Source organism: Myxocyprinus asiaticus, chromosome 14, assembly GCF_019703515.2.
Source record: "Myxocyprinus asiaticus isolate MX2 ecotype Aquarium Trade chromosome 14, UBuf_Myxa_2, whole genome shotgun sequence".
In the NCBI taxonomy this organism is placed as follows: domain Eukaryota; kingdom Metazoa; phylum Chordata; class Actinopteri; order Cypriniformes; family Catostomidae; genus Myxocyprinus; species Myxocyprinus asiaticus.
Genome location: NC_059357.1, coordinates 41,211,595 through 41,238,712, shown reverse-complemented (window position 1 = coordinate 41,238,712; position 27,118 = coordinate 41,211,595). Strand labels below are relative to the sequence as shown.

Sequence of the window (27,118 nt, the reverse complement as noted above, 5' to 3'; positions counted from 1 at the left end):
CTATCTCTGGAGCACGCAAGTGCGGGCGAGTTCAGCAGGCTTTCCGATATTTACAGGAGAGCGCAAAGCGGGATCACTCTCATTACTTAATAATTTTTGACCTAGCTAAAACCCTGAAAAACATCTCCAAAGAACGGGACATCTACCAAACAAGTCAAGAAAATGAAGAGAAGCTTGTTATTAAAACAGGTGTGACATCTGTGGTGTAGGTTCACAAAAGCTGACACAGAGCAGAAAAATGTAATCTGCAAAGTGTCGCACAGCTATAATCACACGTAATACAAGCAATTTGCTTTACCTCCTCAAATGAACCACACAAAAGAATATTATGAAAGCAAAAGATGCACTCCTCTATAATAAGTTTTTAATTGTTTAAATTTATTGAATATTTATTTTTTGCAAGAAGTGTTTACATAATTTTGGATATATTTTTCAAGAAGCGTTTATTTTCATTGGATTTTTTTTTTAATCGTATGCATTATTTTCTTTGTTGCAGTGCTTTGGAAAGAGTTTCTTGAGGAATGTTTACAATAATACAAATATTGGTCAACAACATATCAGCCTGAAATGTGGAAAAATGTGAAATTTAGCATTATGGTAAGAATGATTTAAAAACAGTTTTTTATATATATTTTTTTATATTACTTGGACTATTAAGTATAATAAGTTCCAAATAAAGAGAAAATTATATAGGAGGAAGTATTTAATTCACTGACTGACTTACCCAAAAATAAGCAGTACAATAAGGTTATTTCATATATTAACAATTTTTATTGATTTTCCAAAAAAAAAGAAAAAGTACTATACAGTGATATATATCACTTACTGTGATATAAATTACTCATATCGTGATATAAGATTTTGGTCATATCGACCACCCCTAGCTCCTCAAGAGATAAGTTTCTTTTGAAAATGGTCTCATCGCAGGTCCGTTAAGGGAGCGGGTCCAACAATTGTTACACCCCTAATATGTGTTGTACAATTTTACAATTATTTAAAAAATAAAGACATCTCCTGGTCCATGATCACACAGATGCAGCGATCGGCCGTTACCGTGAATTTGTCCACAGCCACTGATCTAAATTCACCCTTTCACTTCTCACTAGTTATTAAGGTTTGAATTTAAGTTGGGGAAGCTGATCACAAACCATCCATACACATGCTCCGCCTATGTTTATGAGCCTAAAAACAAATCAACCAGCTTTTAAATAAATTACTTTAAAAGTTTTCATTCCAAGAAAACATTATTTGAAAATCGAAATAATAGCCTACAAAACTGTGTGCTTAACATATTTCATGATGGAATAAACTTTATGTTAATCATCATTTTGAATGATAGGCTAATCAAAATCCAAGATGTTCTCAAATTTATGAATCCAATGGCCCTCTAGGGAATAATCTGTGTTTTATAATCAACTCTTAATAATAACTTTTACATTACACCAAACCTTTTTATTTATGAAAAGGGGCAAGAATTCCCAAAATTCTCTTTGCAGTGAAATTAGCAATTCATTTGCAATAAAACATGATTTAAAAACAATAATACATTTGCCCTACATAATGAAACTTGTATATTTTTTTAACTAATCTCATCCAACTTTTCAAGGAACGTGACCTAAATATGGCATATGCGTATGGCTCACACATTGGAAACACTCGTAATAAAATCAGTCTCACTTTCAATCACCTTTGCAGTCCAGTGTTTCTCATTACCGCAAACGTTATTGAATATTTTCTAATACCTGTCTTACATGGTCATAACTTAAAATGCACGAGATCTATTGTATGACGCGCCCACAAAAAATGTGCGTTTTTAAAGGCCACATCTGTACAGTATTCATTAGCCTATATGACAGTGTTTATGTAGTGTTTCTCTTGTAATAAATTGTAGATGATTATACTGATGAGATTCCCCCGGTGTATTGCAGGCTTGTTCATAGTAAAAAAAGTCCTGCGTTAAGCACCAAATTGTTGTTTTTTTCTGGTTATTGTTGGGATTTTGGTTAAACAATAAACTGCATCTGGTATCATAATAATTTTGAACTCTTGGTACATCTGTGTCTTTGCCTGTCTCAGTAAGGAAACACTTCGATTTTTTTCTCCCATTAAAAATTCAATACACAGATTTTAAAAAACATCGGCCAATAAATCAGTTAACTGACTTTCTCACTCGCTTAGTTACCGTAGCCGCAAAATCCACTATCGACCTCTAGTCACAATCCATCACAATGTCATAATGGGATTGCAACAAATGCGAGGGAGAGACTAAACCTGTGAGATCAGTTTCAATGTCTCTTGCACAGTTCGCTTGATTTTTGTCCCAAAAAAGCAGCTGTGACTACACTGAGAAGCACCAAACTATAGGATATGATAGGAATGCACACATATATAAATATAAAAAATACTGATACAAGGATCTAGTTTCAATGCTATATTGTGAGAAAAAAAAAATATATATGATTGTTTCAACACAGGCCTCGTAAAAAAGTTGCAATAAGGCCACATATAGGAAAAAAGATAGTTTAGGCCTATATATATGACAAAACCTCTCCTTAGTCAAATATTGATTTATAAGGGCATGTTGGTAGAAACACCTACATTTGAATTCAGCTGTTCTTGTAATCACACCTGAATGTTAGGTTGAATTGTAATGGGACGGTTGATGCAGGGGCTGCTGTAGGTGCCAACCAGTCACTCATAGAAACTTCCACTGCTAAGAACAAAAGCTGTAGGCAGGGTGGGGTGGACAATGATGGCAGAGACATAACAGCGACATGACCAGAGCTTTACAGTAGACAGTTACTCTGCGATACAATAGATCACAGATCATCCAACGCTTCTGTACTATCAAAGACAAAGACAACAAACATTCCAACTACAATGAACATGAAACAGAGACATAGCCGGTGTTCCTGAAATGAATCAAAACTCACTACCTTCAACTGCACAGTTTCTAGATTGATTTCAAAGAAAAAGAACGATGCTTACTAAGCACTGAGTAATTGGACAGTAGATCCCACAAGAGGAGAAATTAAGCTCGCAGAGGTCATGAGTTACAGAGATTTTACCATAGCTTGGTATGAGGCAAAAAAAGGCATAAACATGTTTTTTAAATAATCGCATTTTTCAATAATAATAATCACCGTAAACAATACTTCTGCCAACAGGGTTCCCATACCTTCTGACAAATACATTTAAATGACTTTTACATGACCTTTCCAGTATGGCTAATTTAATATATATATATATATATATATATATATATATATATATATATATATATATTTACTAGTATTTAAATACAATGATACCTTGTGAATATGTATTTAATTTATTGCAAAGTGCAATAAAGCAAACAAAATCTGTTGAGGTATAATCACATTTTTTTTCCATAGGGGAATTGATTATTAATGACAAATTATGAACCTACCAAGAAAGACCTACCATGAGCACTTGTTATTTAATGGTATAGCCTATGCTTCTGTTGAAGTCTGCGCTATTTCAGCCTCATTTTTAAAAGTTATATTTAATAGCTGAATTCCCATGATCCAGCAAAGAAAGATGAACCAATCAGAGAATAGTGGCAAACAAAACACAGTAAAAGAGCTCTGCAGCGACCGTTGACTCCCATGACGCACTGCAAATGGCGCAGCAAGTCCGTCTCCCTAAACTGTCAAACTACTTATATTTTTTTTATACAGTATATGTCAATATTTTGCAATATACTTAATATATTATTTCTATACTTATAATCAATACCTCAATTTTACAAAAAAAATTTTTTAATTGTTTTTATTCATATTGCATCATTTGCAATAGAGCTGGGCGATATGCAAAAAAACAAAAAAAACAAAATTCACAATATTTTTACTATCCGATTACATTATCAACCCCCTGCCTCCACAGCCGAGGCATCGGTGAATATTTTTACTTATCAATTCTTGAAACACAAAAAACTAAAACCAAAGATATTTAGAAATTCAAATCGCACAAACAAAAAAGCTATTAAAATAAAGTTGTCAAAAAATCGTATATAATTACCTCACTAAATCTAAACATTTATCGTCTCCAACTTACTCCACCGGCCGTCGCACAAATATCCTTCTACAACAACAGGTGGAAAATTATTAATACAAATTAGGATCTAAAGACAATTATAAATGTAAACATAATGATGATAATAATAATAATAATAATAATAATAATAACTTAAATATAAATAAACCATTACCTCTAAAAAGTTCAACACAAACCCACATAATTTCTACTTACATAAAACAACTACAACAGTTTGTACTTCACTTAGTCAAATGAAAAGAAAACACTAGTTTTCCTCTTATGTGTAAGCCTAATAAATTCCCTCGAGTGCCCAAATTAATGCTGCCTAATAATTTCCACTGTGTTTTTATTGCATTTGTGTTTGTATTGCATATTGAATTTAATGCTGGCTAAAGAAAACGAAATACCCGCATTTGACAGGTGCTAATTTTATACCCCTCATATATTTGGTGACTTCCCAGCTCCATGGCTTTGTCATTTCCCGATATTGTAAATTGTCAATGAGTGTCGCAATCGGCATCAGGACATTTTTCCGATATCCGATTACATTGTGCTATCGACCAGTGCTAATTTGCAATGCTTCATGGGATTGTAGTTCATTTCCTCATGAAAGAAGTTGGTTTTTGTCAGATTTTCAAAAACTTTTTTCTCCAAATCAAAGTTTGTAATGTGATTCACCTCAGAGTTTGGTTCATGGCTTAGAACTCTTTTATGAAGACTTTTATGGAATCCCTATGAAAGAAATGAATGGGAAAAATACTTCGGAAACAAGGCGGCTGAAAAGGGGAGTGGGATATGTTGCACTCAACTTTGAGAAAATAATTCTGATTTTATTTAAATCACTATTGTACAGCCCTAAAAAACAGACAGATAAACAGATAGACAGACAGATAGATCAACAACTTCAGGCTGATCTGGCTGGTAATGCGGTGTGTGTGTGTTTTGATTACTGTCCTGTGGCCAGCCTTGCACAGTTCAAACAACATAAGAGACTAAAGGTTAACAGGACATCCTGGTAAAAAACTTCCTTTGTGGCAACAGTGAGAGAGGGAGTGTGTGTGTACTAGCAGCCACTACTGCTTTCACTGTTACACAAATCAAGCAAGAGGGGTGTGGACACTGCACCAGGTGACAATGTGTTAAAGAAACTCAACAATGGGTCTAAAAAGAACATTTATTTTGTCTGAAGACTGTACCAAGTAAAAAATAAGAGGAAAAGATCTCAAAGAAAGTAAAGAACTTGGCGTGTTGACGTGGTTCAGTTTGGCATTATTCAATTTAATGGCCTTAAACAAGTTTAAATTTTTTTTTAACCTATTGCATAAAACACCTTCTAGACCTAAACACCTTAGTTTTCACTATCTGCAAAATCAACTATCAGTCGACCTCTACTTAGTTTTTCTACATGCCGTTCCATCTTTTGCATGGTCGTGCACGACAAGCACATACGGATGCGTTTGACACGTGCACTATGACTGCTTTGTGATACTCTTTAGTACAGTCAATGGTAGGCGCATGTCTAGAAAAACTGTGCTGCACACGGACTGTGCTGATGACAGAATTTGTGTTCCGCACACTGTGTGCGGGGCATAACGGCACCCGGCAAACCAAAGTACACTTTGGCCTAAATGGTTCTCTATTAAAAAAATAATAAAATAACCGTTTGGTACACATTTGTACTGCAGTTCATCTCAAGTCTATCAATGCATCTGGAGCATAATGGTTTGATGAAGAAAACACAGCGTCAAATAGACAGGCACAGTTATTGTAGGCCTGTAAGGTTCTGTTGCTCTGTATGTATGTGAATGCGCTCTGCCTGTGTCTCACGTGGGTCAACTTTCTATATGTGTTGATGTGTAATTAAAAATGGTAAGCAGAGAAGACAAGCCACAGATAGAGAAGTCCACTGCGTCATTTAAGTCTTCTATATGGGAACATTTTATATTTGCAGTCAATTACAACACAGTTAGTACGTCGAATAGGATTAGCCATTTACACTAGACATATACCTGGGATAGATAGGCCGACACAGTTAAACCATAAATTTTTAAGCAGGCACTCAGTGCTTATTCGGATGAACACAAAACAATAACTTGGCACTTGGGGTGTTCATTGCCAAATATACACTGATGAGCCAAGACATCATGATCACCTTCCTAATATTCTGTCGGTCCTCTGCGTGCTGCCAAAACAGCGCCGACCTGCCAAGGCATGGACTCTACAAGTGGCATCTGGCACCTCGTCATTAGGAGCAGATTCATCAAGTCCTGAAAGTTGTGAGATTGAGCCACAGTGGATCGGACTTGTTGGTCCAGCACATCCAACAGATGCCCAATCGGATTGAGATCTGTGGAATTTGGAGGCCAGGGCAACGCCTTGAACTCTGTGTGCTGCCAAAACAGTGCCAACCTACCAAGGCATGGACTCTACAAGACGCTGAAGGTCCTGTGGCATCTGGCACCACGCCATTAGCAGCAGATCCATCAAGTCCTTAAAGTTGTGAGATTGAGCCTCAATGGATAAGACTTGTTGGTTCAGCACATCCAACAGATGCCCAATCGGATTGAGATCTGAGGAATCTGGAGGCCAGGGCAACATCTTGAACTCTTAATCATGTTTCTAAAACCATTCCCGAACAATGTGTGCAGTGTGGCAGGGCGCATTATCCTGTTGAAAGAGGCCACTGCCATCAGGGAATACCACTGCCATGAAGGGGCGTACCTGTTTAGGTAGGTGACACGTGTCAAATTGAAGTCCACATGAATGGTCAGACCTAGGAGTTCCCAGCAGAACATTGCCCAAAGCATCACACTCCCTCCTTGTTGTCTTCCCACAGTGCATCCAGGTCCCATCACTTCCCCAGGTAAATGGCACACGGGTACTAAGGGTGTGTAAAGGGATTGATGGAAGGAGGCGGAGAGAACTGGCTTAACAATATAAATAATATTTTAATAATAAACAAAAAGACACAAACACACAGGTATCGGACAGCTGTCCGTAACTCTCTCTCTGTCGCTCTGCCGTCTCCGGTTGGCTTTATCCCTCTCGGGCTTCATCAGCCTAATTAGGGGCCGGGTGTGCGGAATCACGACCCGGCCCCACCCTCCGCCCTGCCACATTCCTCCCCCGTTCTCTCAGGCTGGGGAGCCCCCAGCATGACGTAGATCCCCTAGAAGATTGCTAGAAGATTATACGGAATCATTAAAGAATGGAAAGCTTCTGCCAACCATGACACAAGCACGGATCAGTCTGATTCTTAAAAAGGACAAAGATCCAAGTGAGTATAAGAGTTACTGTCCAATTTCCCTGATCCAGCTAGACGTTAAAATATTGTAAAAAATTTTGGCTAACTGATTAAGTAAAGTTATGGCATCTCTTATACATATAGATCAGGTGAGGTTTATTCGGGGCAGTAGTTCTTCTGATAACATTAGGCGTTTCATCAATATCATGTGGTCAGTGGCGAATGATCAGACACTGGTCACTGCCATCTTACTTGATGCCGAAAAGGTGTTTGATATGGTAGAATGGGATTCTCTTTTTAAGATTTGTAAGAAATGTACGGGTTCGGGAATACTTTTATTGGATTGATTAAGTCACTTTATAGACACCCTTTATACTTTATAGACATCAAGTTGGGTTCTGAACTCGTGACTACATTGGTACAGCTAGTAATAACATGCATCACACATCCACACCAACTCAGCCTTATTTTTTTTATTTTTTTTTAGATATGCAGCCAATAACCTACAAACAAGGTAGTCTTAAATAATGCCTAAACTAAAACTCTGCAAACTAAATTCAGCTGACTCGATACTTGTGTTAACGGACTATGATAATGGCCTACTCGGACAACACATTTTTTCCTAGAGCTGGAAGAAAATACTCAAAACAGACACAAGCAGCGTATCTATCAACAAATAATATAATATTGAGTAGCAGCCGTCGGAGTTGCATTGGAGTGATGAAACCTCCCCCTCTTCGAATGATTGGCTAGAGGAGGAGCTGTCGATCAAGAACTAGTGGACCAACAGGGATGCAAAACACCCCCTGATTTACATGAAACTCTCCTCACAAGTTTTGGAAAACCAAACGCAGATCATGGAAACAAAAGCAAAGAAAAATACAGCGTAATCGTACAAAAAAAAATGAAAATATGAGCAAAATTGTCAGAGCACAAAAAACAGTAATAAAATATAATAACCAAGGGAAACATGATTTTATTTGCAATTCTGATGACTTTCCTTTAATTTTTCTGTTGATTTTTTTGCAGCATATTTTAAATGTTTATATATTTTTGATTCATGCTTGTTATTTTTTGATCTGCACTAATTATTTATTTTTGTGCTTATTATTTTTTTTATCTGTGCTTATTATTTTTTGATTCACACTTATTATTTTGATTCACGCTAATTATTTTTGGATCCGTGACCGCAATACTTTTGACGAGATTTTGATTCCATACTTGCCTTCACAGAATTATTAATTCCTTTTCTAAGTTCTCAGGATACAAAGTCAATTGGGCTAAATCCGAAGCTTTGGCTCTGACAGCGTACTGCCCAGTAACGGCTTTTCAGCCGGGCACCTTCCAGTGGCCCAAACAGGGCATTAAGTATTTGGGTACTTTATTCCCAGCAAATTTGTGTGATTTAGTTAGAGTTAATTTTGACCCTTTAATAAAAAGGTTTTTGAGTGATGTGGGCAGGTGGGCTTCATTACATTTATCTATGATTGGGAAGGTTAATGTTATTAAAATTAATTGCATTCCAAAATTCAACTACCTGCTACAATCTCTCCCTACAGATGTCCCCCTCTCTTATTTCAAGCAATTTGATAGCATAGCGAAGTCCTTCATTTGGAATGGTAAATGTCCCGGATTACATTTCAATAAGCTGCATAGGCCGATTGACAAAGGTGGGCTAGGCCTACACAAGATTTTGTTTTATTATTATGCATTCGGTCTCAGACATTTGGCTCATTGGTCACTTCCACCTGAGAGAGCCCCTCCCTGGTTTTGTATTGAACAGGAAGTTCTTGCCCCGATTTTGCCATTGCAAAGCCTTTCTATCAAACTAACTGGAGAAGTTATGTTACACCTGTTATCTTGCATTTGCACGCGTTATGGACAAAAGTGTTTAATTCAGACATTTATTTACATGTTGCTTCGAGCATATGGCTGAACCCAAAGTTATGTATTAATAAGTCCCCTTTCTGTTGGTCAGAGTGGATTGTGAGGGAGGTTAATACGCTCAGTGACCTATATGAGAGTGGAGTGTTGAGATCTTTTGAAAATATGGTTCAACATTTTGGGATTCCCAGGTCTCAATTCTTTAGGTTTTTACAGCGGTGTACCCCCCCGCTTTTGGAAAAGGTCATGAGGCATCAGTGTATTACTCCCTGTTAATTCAATGTCTGGGGGACGGAGCTTCAACTTCTCTCAAGAGATTATGGGAGAAAGATTTAAACTTGGTACTGGAGGAGGGAGTGTGGGCTAGGATTCTAAAAAACATCAAGTCTACATCTAGAGATGCAAGGGTGCACCTTATGTAATTTAAGATTTTACATCGATTCTATTGGACCTCTAGTTTGTATAGGCTTGATCTTAAAGACACACCCACCTGCTGGTGATGCCAATCAGAAGATGGGGACACAACCCATGTTTTTTGGTGGTGTGTTAAGATCCAAGAAATTTGGTTGAGGGTTCAGAGTTTTATATGTGACATATTGGGCATTCAAATTTCATTTTGCCCCAGACTCTGTATTTTAGGTGATGGGGCAGTCATTAATATAGGGGATATGTACATAAAAAATTGGGTCTTAGCCAGTGTTATGATTGGCAGACAGGTCATCCATAGGGGATGGAAGTTGGCTGGAGTGCCCTCATTTTAGGAGTGGTGCACAGAGATGGGCAGGGTGGCGGCATTTGAGGAGGTGGCGTATAGAAGGCTAGGCAACTGGGAGTTGTTTGATAAAAGGTGGGGCAGCTATCTGGCCTTTTTGGAGGGTTCTCGGGGAGAGGCAGTGGAGAGGGACTTATAGTTTTATATGTGTGTGTTTATTATTATTATGATTTTATTTTTATATACAGTTGTGCTCAAAAGTTTGCATACCCTGGCAAAAACTGTGAAATTTTGGCATCGATTTTAAAAATATGACTGATCATGCAAAAAAAACTTTTTTTTTAAGCATAGTGATCATATGAAGCCATTTATTATCACATAGTTGTTTGGCTCCTTTTTAAATCAGGCAGACCAAGAAAGATTTCAGCCACAACTGCCAGAAGAATTGTACGGGATACAAAGAAAAACCCACAGGTAACCTCAGGAGAAATACAGGCTGCTCTGGAAAAAGACGGTGTGGTTGTTTCAAGGAGACAATACGACGATACTTGAACAAAAATGAGCTGCATGGTCGAGTTGCCAGAAAGAAGCCTATACTGCGCCAATGCCACAAAAACGCCCGGTTATAATATGCCTGACAACACCTTGACATGCCTCACAGCTTCTGGCACATTGTAATTTGGAGTGACGAGACCAAAATAGAGCTTTATGGTCACAACCATAAGCGCTATGTTTGGAGAGGGGTCAACAAGTATTGTGCTGCTTGAAACAACCACACCGTCTTTTTCCAGAGCAGCCTGTATTTCTCCTGAGGTTACCTGTGGGTTTTTCTTTGTATCCTGAACAATTCTTCTGGCAGTTGTGGCTGAAATCTTTCTTGGTCTACCTGACCTTGGCTTGGTATCAAGAGATCCCTGCATTTTCCACTTCTTAATAAGTGATTGAACAGTACTGACTGGCATTTTCAAGGCTTTGGATATCTTTTTATATCCTTTTTCATCTTTATAAAGTTCCATTACCTTGTTACGCAGGTCTTTTGACAGTTATTTTCTGCTCCCCATGGCTCAGTATCTAGCCTGCTCATTGCATCCACGTGAGAGCTAACAAACTCATTGACTATTTATACACAGACACTAATTGCAATTTAAAAAGCCACAGGTATGGGAAATTAAACTTTAATTGCCATTTAAACCTGTATGTGTCACCTTGTGTGTCTGTAACAAGGCCAAACATTCAAGGGTATGTAAACTTTTGATCAGGGCCATTTGGGTGATTTCTGTTATCATTATGATTTAAAAAGGAGCCAAACAACTATGTGATGATAAATGCCTTCATATGATCACTATCCTTAAATAAAAGACGATAATAAAAAATCGATACTAAAATTTCACAATTTCTGCCAGGGTATGCAAACTTTTGAGCACAACTGTATGTGTAATATATATATATATATATATATATATATATATATATATACACACACACACACACATATATATATATATATATATCAGGGGTTTTCCTGCATAGAGAATTATGAGGCGGCCACCTCCGTCACATTTCGTGCCGCCTCCGACTGTCGACGAAACTCAGGCAGGCAGTTACGTGCACAGACAGAGACCCCAAGTGGTGCTGTGAAATTAAAACACTATAAAAAAATCTCCATAGAGCCAGCAGAAGTCCTTTTATGCATATCATTGCCCCCTTCGGCATATCGCGATGCCGTTTTGTGGCCGTTCTGCATAACGCGGCAGCTCATTTCAGCTTTTCGCGGCCCATTCGGCCAGTTTCACGGCCAGCCCGGTTCTTCCGATGGCCAGTCCGCCCCTGATCGGCCCCAAAGTGCGTGGGGGCATACCGGGAAAATGCCCGGTATGCCAGATTACCAATCCAGCCTTGACAACAATACAAGCACATAATTTTAGATGTGTACATTACTAATCATTTGATAATTTAATAAACGTCGGCCTATAGTCTATATTTCACCCAGAGGGGCACCTCAGCCCATGTGGGCAAAGGTGCAGTTGCTTGGGCCACTGTAGCTACCCCATGTGTGTGCTTGGAACCAAGTATACTACAGAGAAATGTAATGTTGGAGAGGGAATTGAGGGAACGCTTTTTTACCGGTCAGCGTAAGCGGTACTTGAGCGGAGCGTCCGCTTGGGCCGTGAGCGGCTGAGCAGAGCGCACACCCATGGAGCGGATTGTCACACCGCTCCGCTCACATGCTCTGGTGTACACTCACAATAACAGCAAAATGTTGTGGTTTTGTCAAATAAAGAAATCATACAGGATGCGCTTTCTGCCGTCTCGGTCTCCATGAACTTCTGTCTGGGGCGCGTCACGAAAACAAACTGAAACTTAGCGTATACTTGCCTCGCAGACATGAGAAATATGTCTATAGAAAGCTTGAATTGTCTACTTTTAAATGAACCAATTTAAATCGAAAACAAATATTCTCTGATTGTGTAATCCGTATGAAACCAAAGAGAGGTACAGTCTTTCCCGTTTGAGCTCATTATCATTTTTGGAAGACACGCTGTGAATTTACCTCAGAAGAAGAGTGTGATACGATACGGCCTGACACAAAAGTGTCTCACAAAAGTTAATTTTGTGAGTGAAAACTGGAGTCATAAAAACATAATTACATAGAATAAGTAACAAGATCCAGCACTGTTTCAGTTGTGTGCATGATAAATAAAGACCTGTCAATCTAAGCGATCAGTTCAGTCCAATCCAAGCTGTAAAACAGTGGCCAATTGGTCTCTACACATCGTCCCTTCCCACCATACCCACCCACATACCTGAGATCAGAGATGATCTTATTATCGGTTTAAGAGGTTAATCAAGTTTGCTGTTTGTTAACTAAAAATGAACACATTAGCTGTTATGTTGTATTTAATTAATTTAATGTTGAACAGGTTAGCTTTTTTAATTAAATATGCTATAAGTTGATAATTTTCATCTTCTTCAATCATCTAATTATTAGAACACCTAAAATATGTTGCTTGTAAGTGTTTGTCTCATTTTGAGCCAGGAAAAACACTGTATATATTTTATTTTTATTTTTTTATCTGCGTGTGTACTCGGGCTTTGGCCACAGGGATGTTTGTTGGGGGTCGGGGAGGGGGGAAGGGAAATAATGGGGTTTAAGGGGGATAATGGATGACTGTGTACATTAATGTTTTGCTTTGTTATGTGTCATACTTGAGGAGCAACCAAGAAAAATGTTAATCTGAAAAAAGCCAATTGCCAGAAGCTGGCTTTGAGATGCTTGTATCATGCCAAGAGCCCTGCTACACCATGATGATAACCAGAAGATCGACTCGAGAAACACAACAGCTGATTTGCATCTTTCCTGACTGTGGTTTACCCCTGCTTTGTTTATGTGCTCTTCACGTAGAACAATGCAACCTTTGGCAACAGGTGAGGCTAAACTTAAGCACTCCTAACAAAGTGATGTTGTGTTTAACTCCCGTGTTACATGAAAAAAAAAAAAAACACAAAAACCCCTAGAGAAAGCCATGTCATACAGGTACTTCACCATTCTGTTGTATTTTTAATGGCATTAATAGTCATTCAAAATGTTTAATTACAAGTTATGCTGTATTTGAAATTAAACAAATACTGTATATTGTTAAAAGTGTTTTGATGTTACAATTAAATAGCACAGGAAAAACAGTGCAGACTCATTAAGGGTGCATTAAATCCACTGATATCAGCAAATTAACACGAATAAGTGTTGTATGTATGCGTTTGTTCACTTTAATGGGTCTAAATGGTTGAAAGTGTGATCATAACATGAAGTGGTATAGGGAAAGACAGATAATAAAAGCACCTGGTGACATCACATTGCTCCAGGCAGTTTCTGTGGACAGAAGCAGCCAGGGGAAAATTAGACACCACAGAAAGCATACAAATTTCCTTCTCGCAGTCTCTCACACTCAGACTCGCTAAATAAACAGCAGGTGCAATCTGGTTCTGGCAAACATGCTTGGATTTTGTGAAAAGTTTAAAGCAGAGGGGGAAACACATGAAAAACTCAAGCTGGTCACATGTACCATACGGAGTCTCTCCTGTTGATACAGATAACCCCTCTGTAAAATTGTAGTGAGCAGAATAGCATCCCAGAATGCACAACATGTCGAACCTTGAGGTGAATGGGCTACAACAGCAGAACGTCGGGCACTTTATTAGGACCACTGTGTTCCTAATAAAGTGCTCAGTGAGCGTATATATGCATTACATCGGCCATTCTCCTCTTTAAGCCATCGGCACTGGCTTCAACCTTTTTAAACCCATGTTTGTTGACTGCTCATGTCCACCCAAACAATAAATAACAAGGACTTATTAAATACTGATGAGCTCTTATCAGTAGACACAGGAAGACAAATATTTCACCTGCTTATTGTATTGCTTGTTCGATTTAAGTAACCAAATGTCAATTGTATTACCAAGGGGAGCTTAATTTACTTCATGACAAACTTGAGCAATTTCTAAAGAGTGCAGAGTCCACCTTTCCCCACCTTTTATATTGTTATTCTGTAACCATGCCAATGGAAAAGCACAATCACACTTGAACATAAATACCCACTTAACCTACTCTTATCTCATGAAGACTTTTGTCAAATGAGGGCTCTTGGTTTATCCACTGGTATGCCCAGTTCCGTTAAGACAAGAATTAATTTTACTTGTGCATTCATGCATTACTCAGCATTTCCACTATACCAGTACACCTCTATGGGAATAAACAAAGGTATCTGAATGACATTCCAGTGAACTCTACACGTGTAACATGATGCTCTGCTGTCAACGAGGCACGCTGGAATCCTACTCGGTCAAATGCCACAACAAAACAAGGTTCCTCCAACAAAGTGTGACGATGCAGTCATCATTCTTGGAGATTGTGACATCATACCTGTGTGGGCTACAGGGGAACGCTAGAGATGCACCTGTGTGGTTAAAGTGTTTTCTTTGGTGGGTAAGGTAAAGAAAGCATCTCTGTAGCTCTGACACCTGACCCCACAGGAAAGCGGGGGTTTCAGGTGTGTCAATATGTCCGTGACTCTCAAGACTATCCGATGTCAGCTCATTTGCCTGAAGTCAACTCTGGTTTCAGCTAAACAGAGCACTCAGAACTCAAGAGGTTCCACTCGTTGAGGAACGGCCAGTGACGTGTAACGCGAGGGCTGTGTTTGGACGTTATCTGCCCAAACAGAGGCAAGTTTCTGCTCTTATCACCTTCGTATAGGGAGAGCATTGTGTTAACAGTCTCTAAGGTGATGTCCAAATGTTACGGCCCTCAGAGGAAAAGGTCAAGGAAAGATCAGCCACACTAAAGACCCAGATATGAAGAAAGGACAATCCATCAACCTGAAGTATGAATGCCGTTCAGTGTTCATACACACCCTAATGAAGGAACAATGTCAGTGGAAAAAACTGCATTAGGAGAGTAAAATAAACCAAGTAGCCTCAGATAAGGAAGGCAACAGTAATTTAACTAAATCACAGAAAATCTAACCCATCAGGTTTTACACAGAAAAAGTACACAAAAAAGCATATTCCAAACTTTCAAGACTCTGTACGAACCCTGGATAAAGGTATCGCCCTATAGTTTTTCGTTAAAATTGGTATCGGCAAACAAACAAAATTTGTTTTTTAATATCGGTGCATCCCTAATCGACGTAAATTCTCTGAATAACTGTCAGCACAGTAATACCCTCTGCAAGAGGTTTCACCTCTTTAATGCTTTAGATTTAGTCTTTTTATGCGCTGTTGTCACAGCAAAGCGCCGCATCAACAATACATTTCAAGGCGATCACTGTCAGGCAAGAATACCTCAGCTGTGAGTAAAATTCATGTATTTTTGTGGTGCTATAGAGAAATTAAAGTCTTTTGCTGATTCTGTCTGACACTGCTTAAATAAAAAAGTTGCAGTAAAACTGCTTGAAGTCGTGACTAGACGTGTACATGCATAATTATCTTGCAGTTTCTGGATCGCCCCGTAGCACTCCAATTACACTGAAGCACGTCATTCTGCATTCAGGATGTGCATTACCGATTTTGTGCCACTCTGTATTAGGGCTGGGCGGTATATCGACTTAAGGTATATTGATATATTTTCAAACGAGACATAAGATGAGACAATACCGTTTATATTGATATAGTTTGATGTTGCGTTACATAACCCATTTGTTCCGTAAAGCCGTGCCATGTTTGCATCTCTCCTCTCTCACACTCTCCGCGCAACCCCGCCCCCACTCTCCCTCTGCGTCTGCATGCAAACCCGGCCCCACTCACTCACAAGTTCTCTCGTCAGTTGAAGCGGACAGCGACAGGTTTAAGATTACCTGTTACTCAAGGCTAAAAGGTGTTTTAATAGGTGTTTTTCCCAATGACTGCATAATTCAAGCCAGAAAGTTTGGAAGAATTAGTCCAAATGGACTTGGTTTCAAAGCCGCATTCCAGAGCTCCGGTGTGGGAACATTTTGGCTTTAAGCCGAATGAGAGAGAACCCATTAACGTGAACGAGCCAGTATGTTGAATTTGTTTAAAAACAGTGACAATGAAAAGTGGCAATACAACTCAGGGCTCGACATTAACGCTTGTCCAGGACGAGTGGAGTTTTGCAAGGGCAAGTCAAAGTGAATTTTACTTGCCCGACCGGACAAGTTGCCTAATTGAAACCTTAATAATGATAAAAAAAAATACCAGGTTTACTTGTGATTTAGCGTATGCCTGTATCACTTATTTAAAAATAAGGAGTGGTGGTGGTGGTGGTGGTGGGCAAAAGCTCATAACTGGTAATCAGATTGATCAGGTTGCTGGTTCAATCCCCACAGCTATCACCATTGTGTCCTTAAGCAAGGCACTTAACTCCTGGTTGCTCCAGGGGGATTGTCCCTGTAATAAGTACACTGTAAGTCACTTTGGATAAAAGCGTCTGCCAAATGCATAAATGTAAATGTAAAAACAAAACAAAAAAAAACATATCCTGCTCTTGAAAATAATCGACAGTGTCTGAAATTCTGCGCGGGATTCTGAGTCAATACCTTTGTATTAATTCCAGAATCTGCGCGAATACAGGAAATCCACTTTTGCGCATCCTTCTCCATTTCTCGTGCAGCAGCGCCTGCTGAATTTGGTGTGAGTGCACAAAGTGGACACATTTTTCGACATGTCATTATACTGCGCCTGTGTAAAGAGAGCGATGCGATAAAACTATCACACCTATTTATAAACAACAAAGCTGTCAACGTTGCAAGCGTGTAACGTCAGAGCAATCCAAGTTTGCAGCCTCCATCATAAGTCATAATACAACACCTTTGACAAGAACTGCAGAAATAGCAAAAATGCTTTGTGTAATGCTATCTGCTGCAGGATGCAGGGAAATGTTTAAACACCTGTTATATCTCTTTCTGACCTATACAGTTATTCTCTGTATAGGTAAGTAAATCAGTCAATTTTAATATGTAATAATATACAAACATAAAAATAAAATGGTAATATAAACAAAATTGTTAAACTATAATATTAACAATATACATAAAATGAAAATATATTATCTGTCTTTAAAATACATGGGTCAGTCAAAAATAAGGTTCTCCATAATGAAAATGGAAAATCTACATAATCTAAAAAATAAAATAAATCTTAGAACTGTAATACTATACTATATTTATGTTTGTTTCATGTGGTTTTGAACATACCAAACATTTTGAGCACATCCAATTTTATTTAATAACTAAAATGTCAGGTCGTACAATCAAGTAAAATGTAGAATCAAAAAAAATATTTGTTGAAAAAAAAAAAAGAAGTATTTTTTAGCTAATACTATTAATTTTTATGTCATGAATATTATGATTTTTTTGGTGGGTTGTTCCATCTGACATTTGATATCCTGCTGGGACATGCCAAATGTCTCTATGTTTTTTTTCAGGGATGTAAGACATGTTTCTAGAGAGAACATGTTAAGTGTAAAGGTGTGGGGTTGTTGATTAATTTTCATATGTTGATAAATCTTCAATCTTGATAAAAGTTAACAGTTATGCTATTTGTCAACGACCCACATACAGTATTAAACACGCAGAGTACTTTCTCAGGATTCGTTAGAATTTTTATGCATTTTGTTAACATTAAACAGCCATTTTTACTGCAAATTTTAGAAAACACAACAGCAAAAAAAAAAAAAAAAAAATTCTTTCTGGACAAGTCACTATTTACTCGGACAAGTAAATGACCAATTTACTTGTCCGAAGGACAAGCACATCACAACACTTTATGTCGACCCCTATAATCTAAAAGCTCATCTAAAACATAACCATTCCATCCAGTTTTCTGAGCTGGGAACAAAAAAATCAGTTGGAGATGAAGAGGGGACTTCCTGTTTTTGTTGACATTCCGATTCCAATGTCTGAATATTCTTAAGAATTAAAAGTTCACTGCTCTTTGAAAGGGTGTACTTTCATTATTATGATATTATCATTATATCAGTGGCATAAAATGGTCTTAAAATGACAATAATATCGTTTATCGCAATTATTTCTGGGACAATATATCGTCCAACCAATGTAGTTTAAGTTCAAGTTTAAGTAAGTTTAAATGTAACCTAATAGACCTGCCGCTGTCTAGTGTATCCTTAAAATACTGAGTGGTGGTGGTGTAGTGGACTAAAAGCACTGAAATGGTAAGCGGAAGGTTGTTGGTTCAATCCCCACAGCCACCACCATTGTGTCCTTGAGCAAGGCACTTAACGCCAGGTTGCTCCAGGGGGATTGTCCCTGTAATCAGGGCACTGTAAATCGCTTTGGATAAAAGCGTCTGCCAAATGCATAAAATGTAAAAATGTAAATGTAAAATGAATCAAACAGCTGGATAACTTTACTAGTATAACTCTACTATAAAAGTATTACTCACACAGGGTAGACCAGTAGTAGTTTTATGTCAAATTCATTCTGAATGTTTAATTGAATACTTGATACCATACATTTTTTAAAAATCATTTAAAAAGCACTGTTTTCTTAATTTGTATTTTTTTTTCAATAGTAAAAAAAAAAAAAAAAAAAAAAAATTATATTAATTGCTTTTCTTTTGTTATTTTATTACTGACTGTTTATTACTCTTGAATAATAACTTGAGAACTTAATTCTTTTATAATTACCAAATTAGAGTTAGGCTATTATTTGTTGTGGTATTGAAGCTGGTATCAAAAATCATCACATTTCACTAAGACTACTGAAATTTTGGTATTGTGATAAATGTACATATTGTGTATGGTAGATCTTGCTGCAGTAACATAATGGAAAAGTATATCTTATTCCATAGAAGTGTGAGCACCCTTGCTGTAAATGATGGAGATGGAATGCTTTCCTTTATATGACTACCGTGCGTACATGTAACATAAAATAACCTCCCCTACCCAGTGCAGTTTACATTTCTGCCCCAGAGAATCTAGTTGATTGCATTGGTTTAATACTATTAGGTTGGCCATGTTGTAATTTTAGAAAACATACAACAGAAACTCTGTTACTTGAGCATGTAACCAATACATGTCCTTTTTTTCTCTGGACAAGAAACTTTTTTACTCTGAATGACCAATTTACTTGTCCAAAGGACAAGCACATCACAATGCTTAATGTCGAGCCCCTGCATGTCATCTGTAGGTTGCACCCAAAAGTGGAAGCACTTCAAATCTCTTCCACCATTTTCAACAGCCAAGGTTGCGAAGTGTTCGTAGCCCAAAAAGTCTTCTGCCCTGAAACAAAGTGCGTTGCAAGCTTCATTTACCATCTCACATGTGGCTTTGACTTACAACTGAACATTTAGCCCACTTCATAGAAAATACTGAGATATATATTGTGTATCGCCATGGTGTCATAATACACAGATCTATGGATGTCATAAAATATTGATTATTGATCGGCACATTATATTATCCGTATATTTAAATTAGAAGCCTAATTTGCGTTCTTTCCAATTCACTCAGTTGGCCTTTGTATAACAGTCTGGCGTAATAGCGTTGGGAGACCACAAGAGGGGGATATAACATGTATCACACACACACTGTTACAGTCTGGCCTGACTGTGCCTCTCCTGACTGTCTGTCTGTCTCATGCGACTGTTTTCTTGTGTTGGTTTTGTCTCCCACTCCCTCTTGTGTCTTGCAGGTGCCACGTGGAGAACGCCAGCTCCGTTAGCCAGACAACAGCTCGTTCTCCATTTAACTATCATCGGCGGTACCTGCTCCCTATCAACCCTTTCCCTTCTTAAGCTCCCATCATGTTTAGTTCTTTGTTGAATCATTTGTTGTTCTTGCTTGCTGTTAGATGTTTGTGTGTCTCCAGTCGGTGTGATCCTGAGATGTCATTAAGGCTTTGGTCGGTTTTTGGTTTGTTGGTTTTTTGAGTTTTCAAGTTCATCATTCTGTTTCAGTTTTTCCCCCCTCACAGGTGTTTTGGTTTGTACCTTTTGTTATTGTAAATAAAGCCCTTTTTGACATTGCCTCGCGTTTAGGTCCTGCCCTGCTCTCTTAAAGAGTGACACACGATGAGCTGAAGAAGCCAGTCCAAAGTTACAAAGGTTACTTCAAGAATGAACCAAGTGACGTTGTTTTTCCAGGTTAGTGTAGGAAACACAAAATTAACGATTAGGAATGGCAACGTTTATTATGCAATTTCTCTGTATGTAGCCTTGAATAGGTCTTTCAATCAAGCTGTCAAACCACAAAACAATATACTTGTAACTGAAAATACATTGTGTAGGCTATATAAAAGATACATGTTCACAATAGATCATCCAGTAATGACTAGAATAAATAATCTTTGTCCTTTGATAATGATTTGGGATGAATTTGATGGAAAACTACTATATTGACTAACCGATGGCCGTTTTAACATTATGCCTATATGTATACACAGGAAACACATGCAAATACTGTCTCCCTCAAAGTCATCACCATGGAGGTTATGGCAGTGACAGGATGTCAGCCAGTGGCAGTCTGACCTGGGTAAAGCAGAGGCTAAATATTTAAAAATAAATCACCTGCCATAAGTCACTGTAGTTTGAGATAGTGAAGAGGCACAGATCGAAACAGCTTGTTATCTGTCCTTTTGTCTCCCGTTATGCGAAAGAATATTAAAGTGTCTTAAAGGTTTCAGAAAGCCATGGGAGACCCCAGATGCTCACACAAAGGATATGTTCAGAACAGCATACTACCACTATTACTGCAGTATGTTAGTTGTGCAAAGTATTGAACACAATGTACAGGATACAACGGAGCTCACAAAATGAGTGAATTTCAAGTAATATCAGTTGTGAATTTTTTTTACATTTCTTTCTTGATCCATTATTCGATGGGACATCCAAGACTTAAAGCATTTTAACACAAAATTTTAAAATTCAAAATAAGTGTTATTTCTGAGATGGTATTTCTTTAGCCCAAGCTAACAACATGAGGACATGCATACTGATTTCTTAAATGTGACCAAGATGATTCAATAATGGACTCGCTCTAACAACATGATCAAAAGAGAAATAATAAATTCACAATTATTATGGTCTGGCAGATACAACTCAATGTAAACAAACATGCCGAATAGCAAAATGAAACTAAGACGTGACTCGGCAACATAGCATTCTTTATACTGTGTTTTTATTACACATTCCTGTACATTATCATCTCATCAGCGATTATAACACACTTTATCTTTAACATGAGGAAACTGTGATAATGAAAGATAAAATGTCAATTTGTTTCTCAATATTCAGTTTAATTAGGAGCAAGCTGCAGTGTTTGTCGAGAATAACATTTAGTTACTCATCTATTAGATGTTTTTTTGCAGGTGTAACCAGAAGAGCATAAAGCATTACATCATATTTTAATATCTCCAGACCTGGGAAGAGTAAATGGAAGTGTTCATGCATTTCTTAATAAAAGAACAATGGGTACATTAGCTTTGACTCACCCAGTTCTCTGGACACGGGAGATACGGCTGCGTTCTCTCCGATCTTAGATACAGCATCAAAGTACTGCTTCCCAGCCAGGGCCATGGCTGCAAGACAGGGATAAGGAAACGTTTCTACTGAGGTGTGATAGTTTGTGATTGTGACCGCTGACCAGTCATCTTGTAATAATAGTCCATCGCTTTGACAAGAAACTGGGTAAACCAGGGTTCTCGACCCTTTTGTCAAATAAATTTCCATGACTTTCCCACAACTTTTCCAGTTCTTGGTCACAGAAATCATAGGGCCCTAAAATTGCAAAAGCATTGTGTAGACGATGAAATATGTTTGAACTGAGCATAACTATAGAAATGTATACTGACTATTGAAATTTTCATGACTTTAAGACTTGGAAATAACAATTGAACAATTCCCTGATATTTCCAGGTTTTCCCAAGACCGTGGAAACCCTGGTAAACACGTTCTACATTTATAACATGTAGTACAATAAATATTAGTGAAAGACTGACATACTTGAAGAGCACCTATTATGGTTTTTCAAATATTAGCTTTCATGTAGTGTGTTATATAGCTGTTTGTGAATGTAAAAAAGTCTGCAAAGTTTCAAAAATCAAAGTGCACGACAAATGGAGTTATTGACTCCCAAAGAAAGAACCAATTCTGAACACCTGAAACGAGTCGTCAGTAATTCTAGACTTACTTCCTGTACTAACCTATGTAATTTGGTAACAAAAAAACCCAACTCTGGTCTTCATTGGCTGCTCGCGAACAGCTTTGACCCGCCCTCAAACACTACACTAAGCGGTAGACCAATCACAACAGACTGGGACATCTGACCAATCAGAGTAGAGTAGGCTCTCTGAAAGGATGAGTTTAGAATGAATCCTTTAGAACGGATCATTGAACGAGTCGTTTTTTTAAAACACTGGGGAAAAAAAGGTAATGCTGTAATTTACATTATGAGCAAATTAAAGTGTTTTTTGACCTTGGATGCATGTAAATCTATTGTATGAGACCTTTAAAACAAAATTAGACACATTTAAAAACCACAATAGGTGCTCTTTAACACCTCTGTTAATTAGCCAAGATAATGATAATCTCATAATGCCAATTATTAGTTGATTTACCATCCAATAACCATGCATACTTGGCCAATAAACAGATTCTTAGGCCATGTCAATGCATAATTATTTGTCCACTAGTTTTTAAGTAAATATTATTCATTTATTTCCACCTCAGGATTCGATTTAACTTTGATTGAGGTGGTCAAACCTGATTTCAAAACTATTCTTGAAGAATCTTAGGCCACATCCACACTAATACGCTTTAGTTTGAAAACTCTGTTTTCAGTTTCCTAACGTCACGTTCACTTTCCAAAGTATGCGGTTATAGAGAGTTATTGAAACACAGAAAAATGCCATTCTAGTGTGTATGAGAAGCATAAATGTAGCAAAATCAATGTGTTTTCAAAAGAAAGTGCAAAAGTGTTGATGTGGCCTTAATTTTTTCAGCAACAGCATAGGGTTGCATATCTATGGTAAGTTAAGGCAGCTATATGCCAAATTCTGTGTAAAGATGCTGCAAAAAAGCAGGACTAAAATAGGTCTACTCTGACATGCCAATATAAATCAAATAAAAAGTACCAGATGCAACTTTCATTCAGGCAGCTCTGCAGCTTTTATTCACTGCAAATGAAATGCCACATCAGAGCCACACAACACTACGGCATTGCCTTTCTGCCAATGGCATGTAAATGTGCATTATTCTAAAGGCTCCTGTGGTCAGGACATAGAAATGTAAGGCTCACCTGAAACGGCTTTCTCGTAGCTCTTTCCCAGGTTTATGAGGTTACGTAGCCCTGGGTTGAACTGTTCCATAACATTCTAAGAAGAGAGGTTTTAGAAGGAAATGGTTAATACATTAGCATGAGCAATTCTTATGTAATCAGCTGCAATCAAAAGAGTGTTTTAGTGTGGACTGAGCAATTCTGTCCATCACAAATAATCTATCTAGTCCCATGTTTAAAGTATTGCTGATTTAATGTACTGTACAGGGTTACATCAAAAGTTCCTTTCCTGATTTCAAGATGTAAAAGTGCTTCTGCCTAGTGGAATTGCAACATTTTTAGTGTTACTTTAATTCTGTGGGTGATGAGAGTCCAATGGGACCTGACAAAACAGTCTGGTTTCTGGCTAGGTTCAGGCCAGTTTTTCATGGATAACTTTGGGTAATTCATATCTTAACATTTGGGATGTCCCGATAGCATTTTGTGGATAACGAGTACAAGTACTGACACTTCCTTTTTGATACTCACAGATTTTTTTTCATCTGAATTCCATTTTCAACGTTTTATTTAAATGTTAACATCAAAATGGGGTCTAAAAAAATGTATTCATTAAAACTGTAATCAAATGAAAATAGAACATTTAAAATTCAACATAATATTGTTTTATTTTTATGCGATGATAAAAGATAATTATTACTGATTTATTATTATTATTAGTAGTAGTAGTAGCGGTAGTAGTAGTATTACAGTGAATATTACATTAAAGTGAATATTACATAAATATACAGAAGTAATATCTTTCTGTCATACTTTTTTCCATTTAAATAGAGCTTTTATTTTGGTGGAAGCTTTTATTTTTAAGTGAAGCCCTTTCCATTTCTGTGTGTTTTTGACAGCAGCTTCTTACCTATGGAAAAGCAGGTCGCTATGTGACCCAATGTGATTATTAAACTGCAAAAGGCTGCTATTAAAAAGCACAATTATTCTAAGTAAATTGTCTATAAATGGAGACGATTTTGTACTGTGGCTACTCTCTCTAGAAGTGGCCATCCAGCCAAGATGACTCAAAGGGCACACCACAGAATGCTCATTGAGGTAAAAAAGAACCCTAGAGTGACAGCTAAAGACTTGAAGGAATCATTGGAACTGGTTAACTTCTCTGTTCATGAGTCTACTATAAAGAAAACATTAAACAGGCATGCTGTCCATGGCAGGACACCACAAAGGAAGCCACTGCTTTCCAACAAAAACATTGCTGCATGCCTGAAGTTTGCCAAAGACCACCTTGACACTCCAAAACGCTACTGGGAAAATGTTTTGTGGACTGATGAAACTAAGGTTGAATTATTTGGGAAGAACACACAGCACTACAAATGGTGTAAAAAGGGCACCGCATACCAACATGAAAACCTCATCCCAACGGTGAAGTACGGTGGAGGAAGCATCATGATTTGGGGCTGCTTTACTGCTTCGGGGCCTGGGCCACTTGCCATCATCGAGGGAAAAATGAATTCCCAAGTTTATTCTACAAGATGAATTCCCAAGATAACCAACAAGATAATGTCAGAGTGGCTGTACGCCAGCTGAAGCTCAGTAGAAGTTGGGTGATACAGCAGGACAATGACCCTAAACATCAAAGTAAATCCACTACAGGATGGCTTAAAAAAAAAAAAATCCACCTTTTGGAGTGGCCCAGTCAGAGCCCAGACCTTATCCAAATAAAGATGCCGTGGAATGACCTCAAGAGAGCTTCACAACAGACATCCTAATAATATGGCTGAGCTGAAGCAGTTACTTAATTATGGTATGTGTTCAATAAAGACATGAAAGATTATAATTTTTTGTGAGTTGTTAGCTTAAGCACATTGTGTTTGTCTATACTTGTGACTTTGATGAAGATGAGATCACATTTGATAACCAATTAATGCAGAAAACCAGCTAATTCCAAAGGGTTCACATACTTTTTCTTGCCACTGTAAGTCAGGAAAATAGTAAAGAATTTATTAAATGATAAGCAGAAATACACGAGTATTCTGATTATCAAAGAGGGATAAGCAAGTCGCTTACAAACAATCACTGTGTACTGTTGTGTCATCATGCATTTAATTTTTAATAGTTCAATCCTAAATAAATAGAAAGACATCAGTATGACAAATAATGGTCAGCTAATGGTGACACTAATTTATTGATCTTATCTGTTCTGTTAAAACCATTACTCACAAACAGAGGTGAGTAGAGTAGCCAAAAATTTTACTCAAGTAAAAGTCTTTTAAAAATGAATTACTCAAGTAGAAGTAAAAGTACTAATGTTAATAATTACTTGAGTAAGAGTAAGAAAGTATCAAATTAAAAGATTACTCAAGTAGCGAGTAAATAGTTACATTGCAAATTACATTGCAAAGATTTAAATTATTTATTTTAACACCTTGCGTGCATGAATCATGTGCCTATGTCATCCTTTATACCCACTGTTACAGTGATAGTTTAAAAATGAAAATTATGATATCATTTATTAACCCTCATGTTCTAAACCAGTATGACTTGGGCACAATGAACACAATTAAGGAGATTTTAGACAGAATTTTAGCCTCACCATTCACTTCCATTTGTTTGTCATTTTTGAAAGTGAATGGTGACTGAGGATGTCAGTCCCTAACATTCTGCCTAACACTTTGTTTTGGTTAGAGATAAGACGAAGACACAAAGGTTTGGAACAATAAGAGTGAGTCAGAATATTCATTTATGTGTGAACTATGCTTGACAGGTCGGGTTTGCAAATTAGAAGAAAAGTTTGGGATCGATGCTAGAAATTATAATAGAAAAAAAAAAAACAATGTCTCACTGGCTCAATTATATTATTATGCACAATACTGTACATTCTTAGTTATGAATCAAAGCAAGATCATGCATTATTAACGTCTTATGTCGTTATTTCACCACTTTTTGAAGTCCTGCATGGATTCTTAGTTCAGTATATTCTGTGGCTTACAGTACATACACTGACAGAAGAATTTAGATCATTAGATTTGTGCAATAAAAAGTGAAGTTGCACATTATCTCTTTGTTTAGAAGCGTGTTTAGGATTATTTTAATTCAGAGCTTGTTCTCTGTTGTCCTTAAGAAAAACTCATCACACGTGATCTATAACGCATATGGCTGTATGCTCGTGCTGCATTATCAAACGTGATCAGCAGAGCAAAAATAATATTCTGTCTACATCAGACGCAACCGGCGCAGCACGATGCGACAAAAACAAATTGCTCCCATTATAATCAATGTCTACAATGGATTCATCCGCATGGTGTTGCGAATCCTGAATTCTGTATGATGAAATTCCCGCTTGTTTTGGTGTTGAATTAAGGCAATGCATAAACGTAACTCTTCATTTTCACTGTGTGAAATAAAGTGTTTTTTTTTAGTGCTTACTGCTGTTGCTGCAGTGATAAAGCGCCGCTGTAAAGTTCAAGTGTCG

The 27,118-nt window shown here is 37.6% G+C and overlaps 1 protein-coding gene across 1 annotated transcript in view; it reads right to left on the bottom strand.

Moving 5' to 3' along the window:
* Positions 1-27,118, bottom strand: part of LOC127451161 (brain-specific angiogenesis inhibitor 1-associated protein 2-like protein 1) — a 98,290-nt gene that overhangs the window by 63,832 nt on the left and 7,340 nt on the right. Inside the window, exons 2-3 of the mRNA XM_051715635.1 lie at positions 23,668-23,743; positions 21,863-21,949 (exon numbers count right to left, since the gene is read on the bottom strand). Of these exons, the coding sequence (XP_051571595.1) occupies positions 21,863-21,949; positions 23,668-23,743 (163 nt within the window). The remainder of the gene's footprint in view (positions 1-21,862; positions 21,950-23,667; positions 23,744-27,118) is intronic.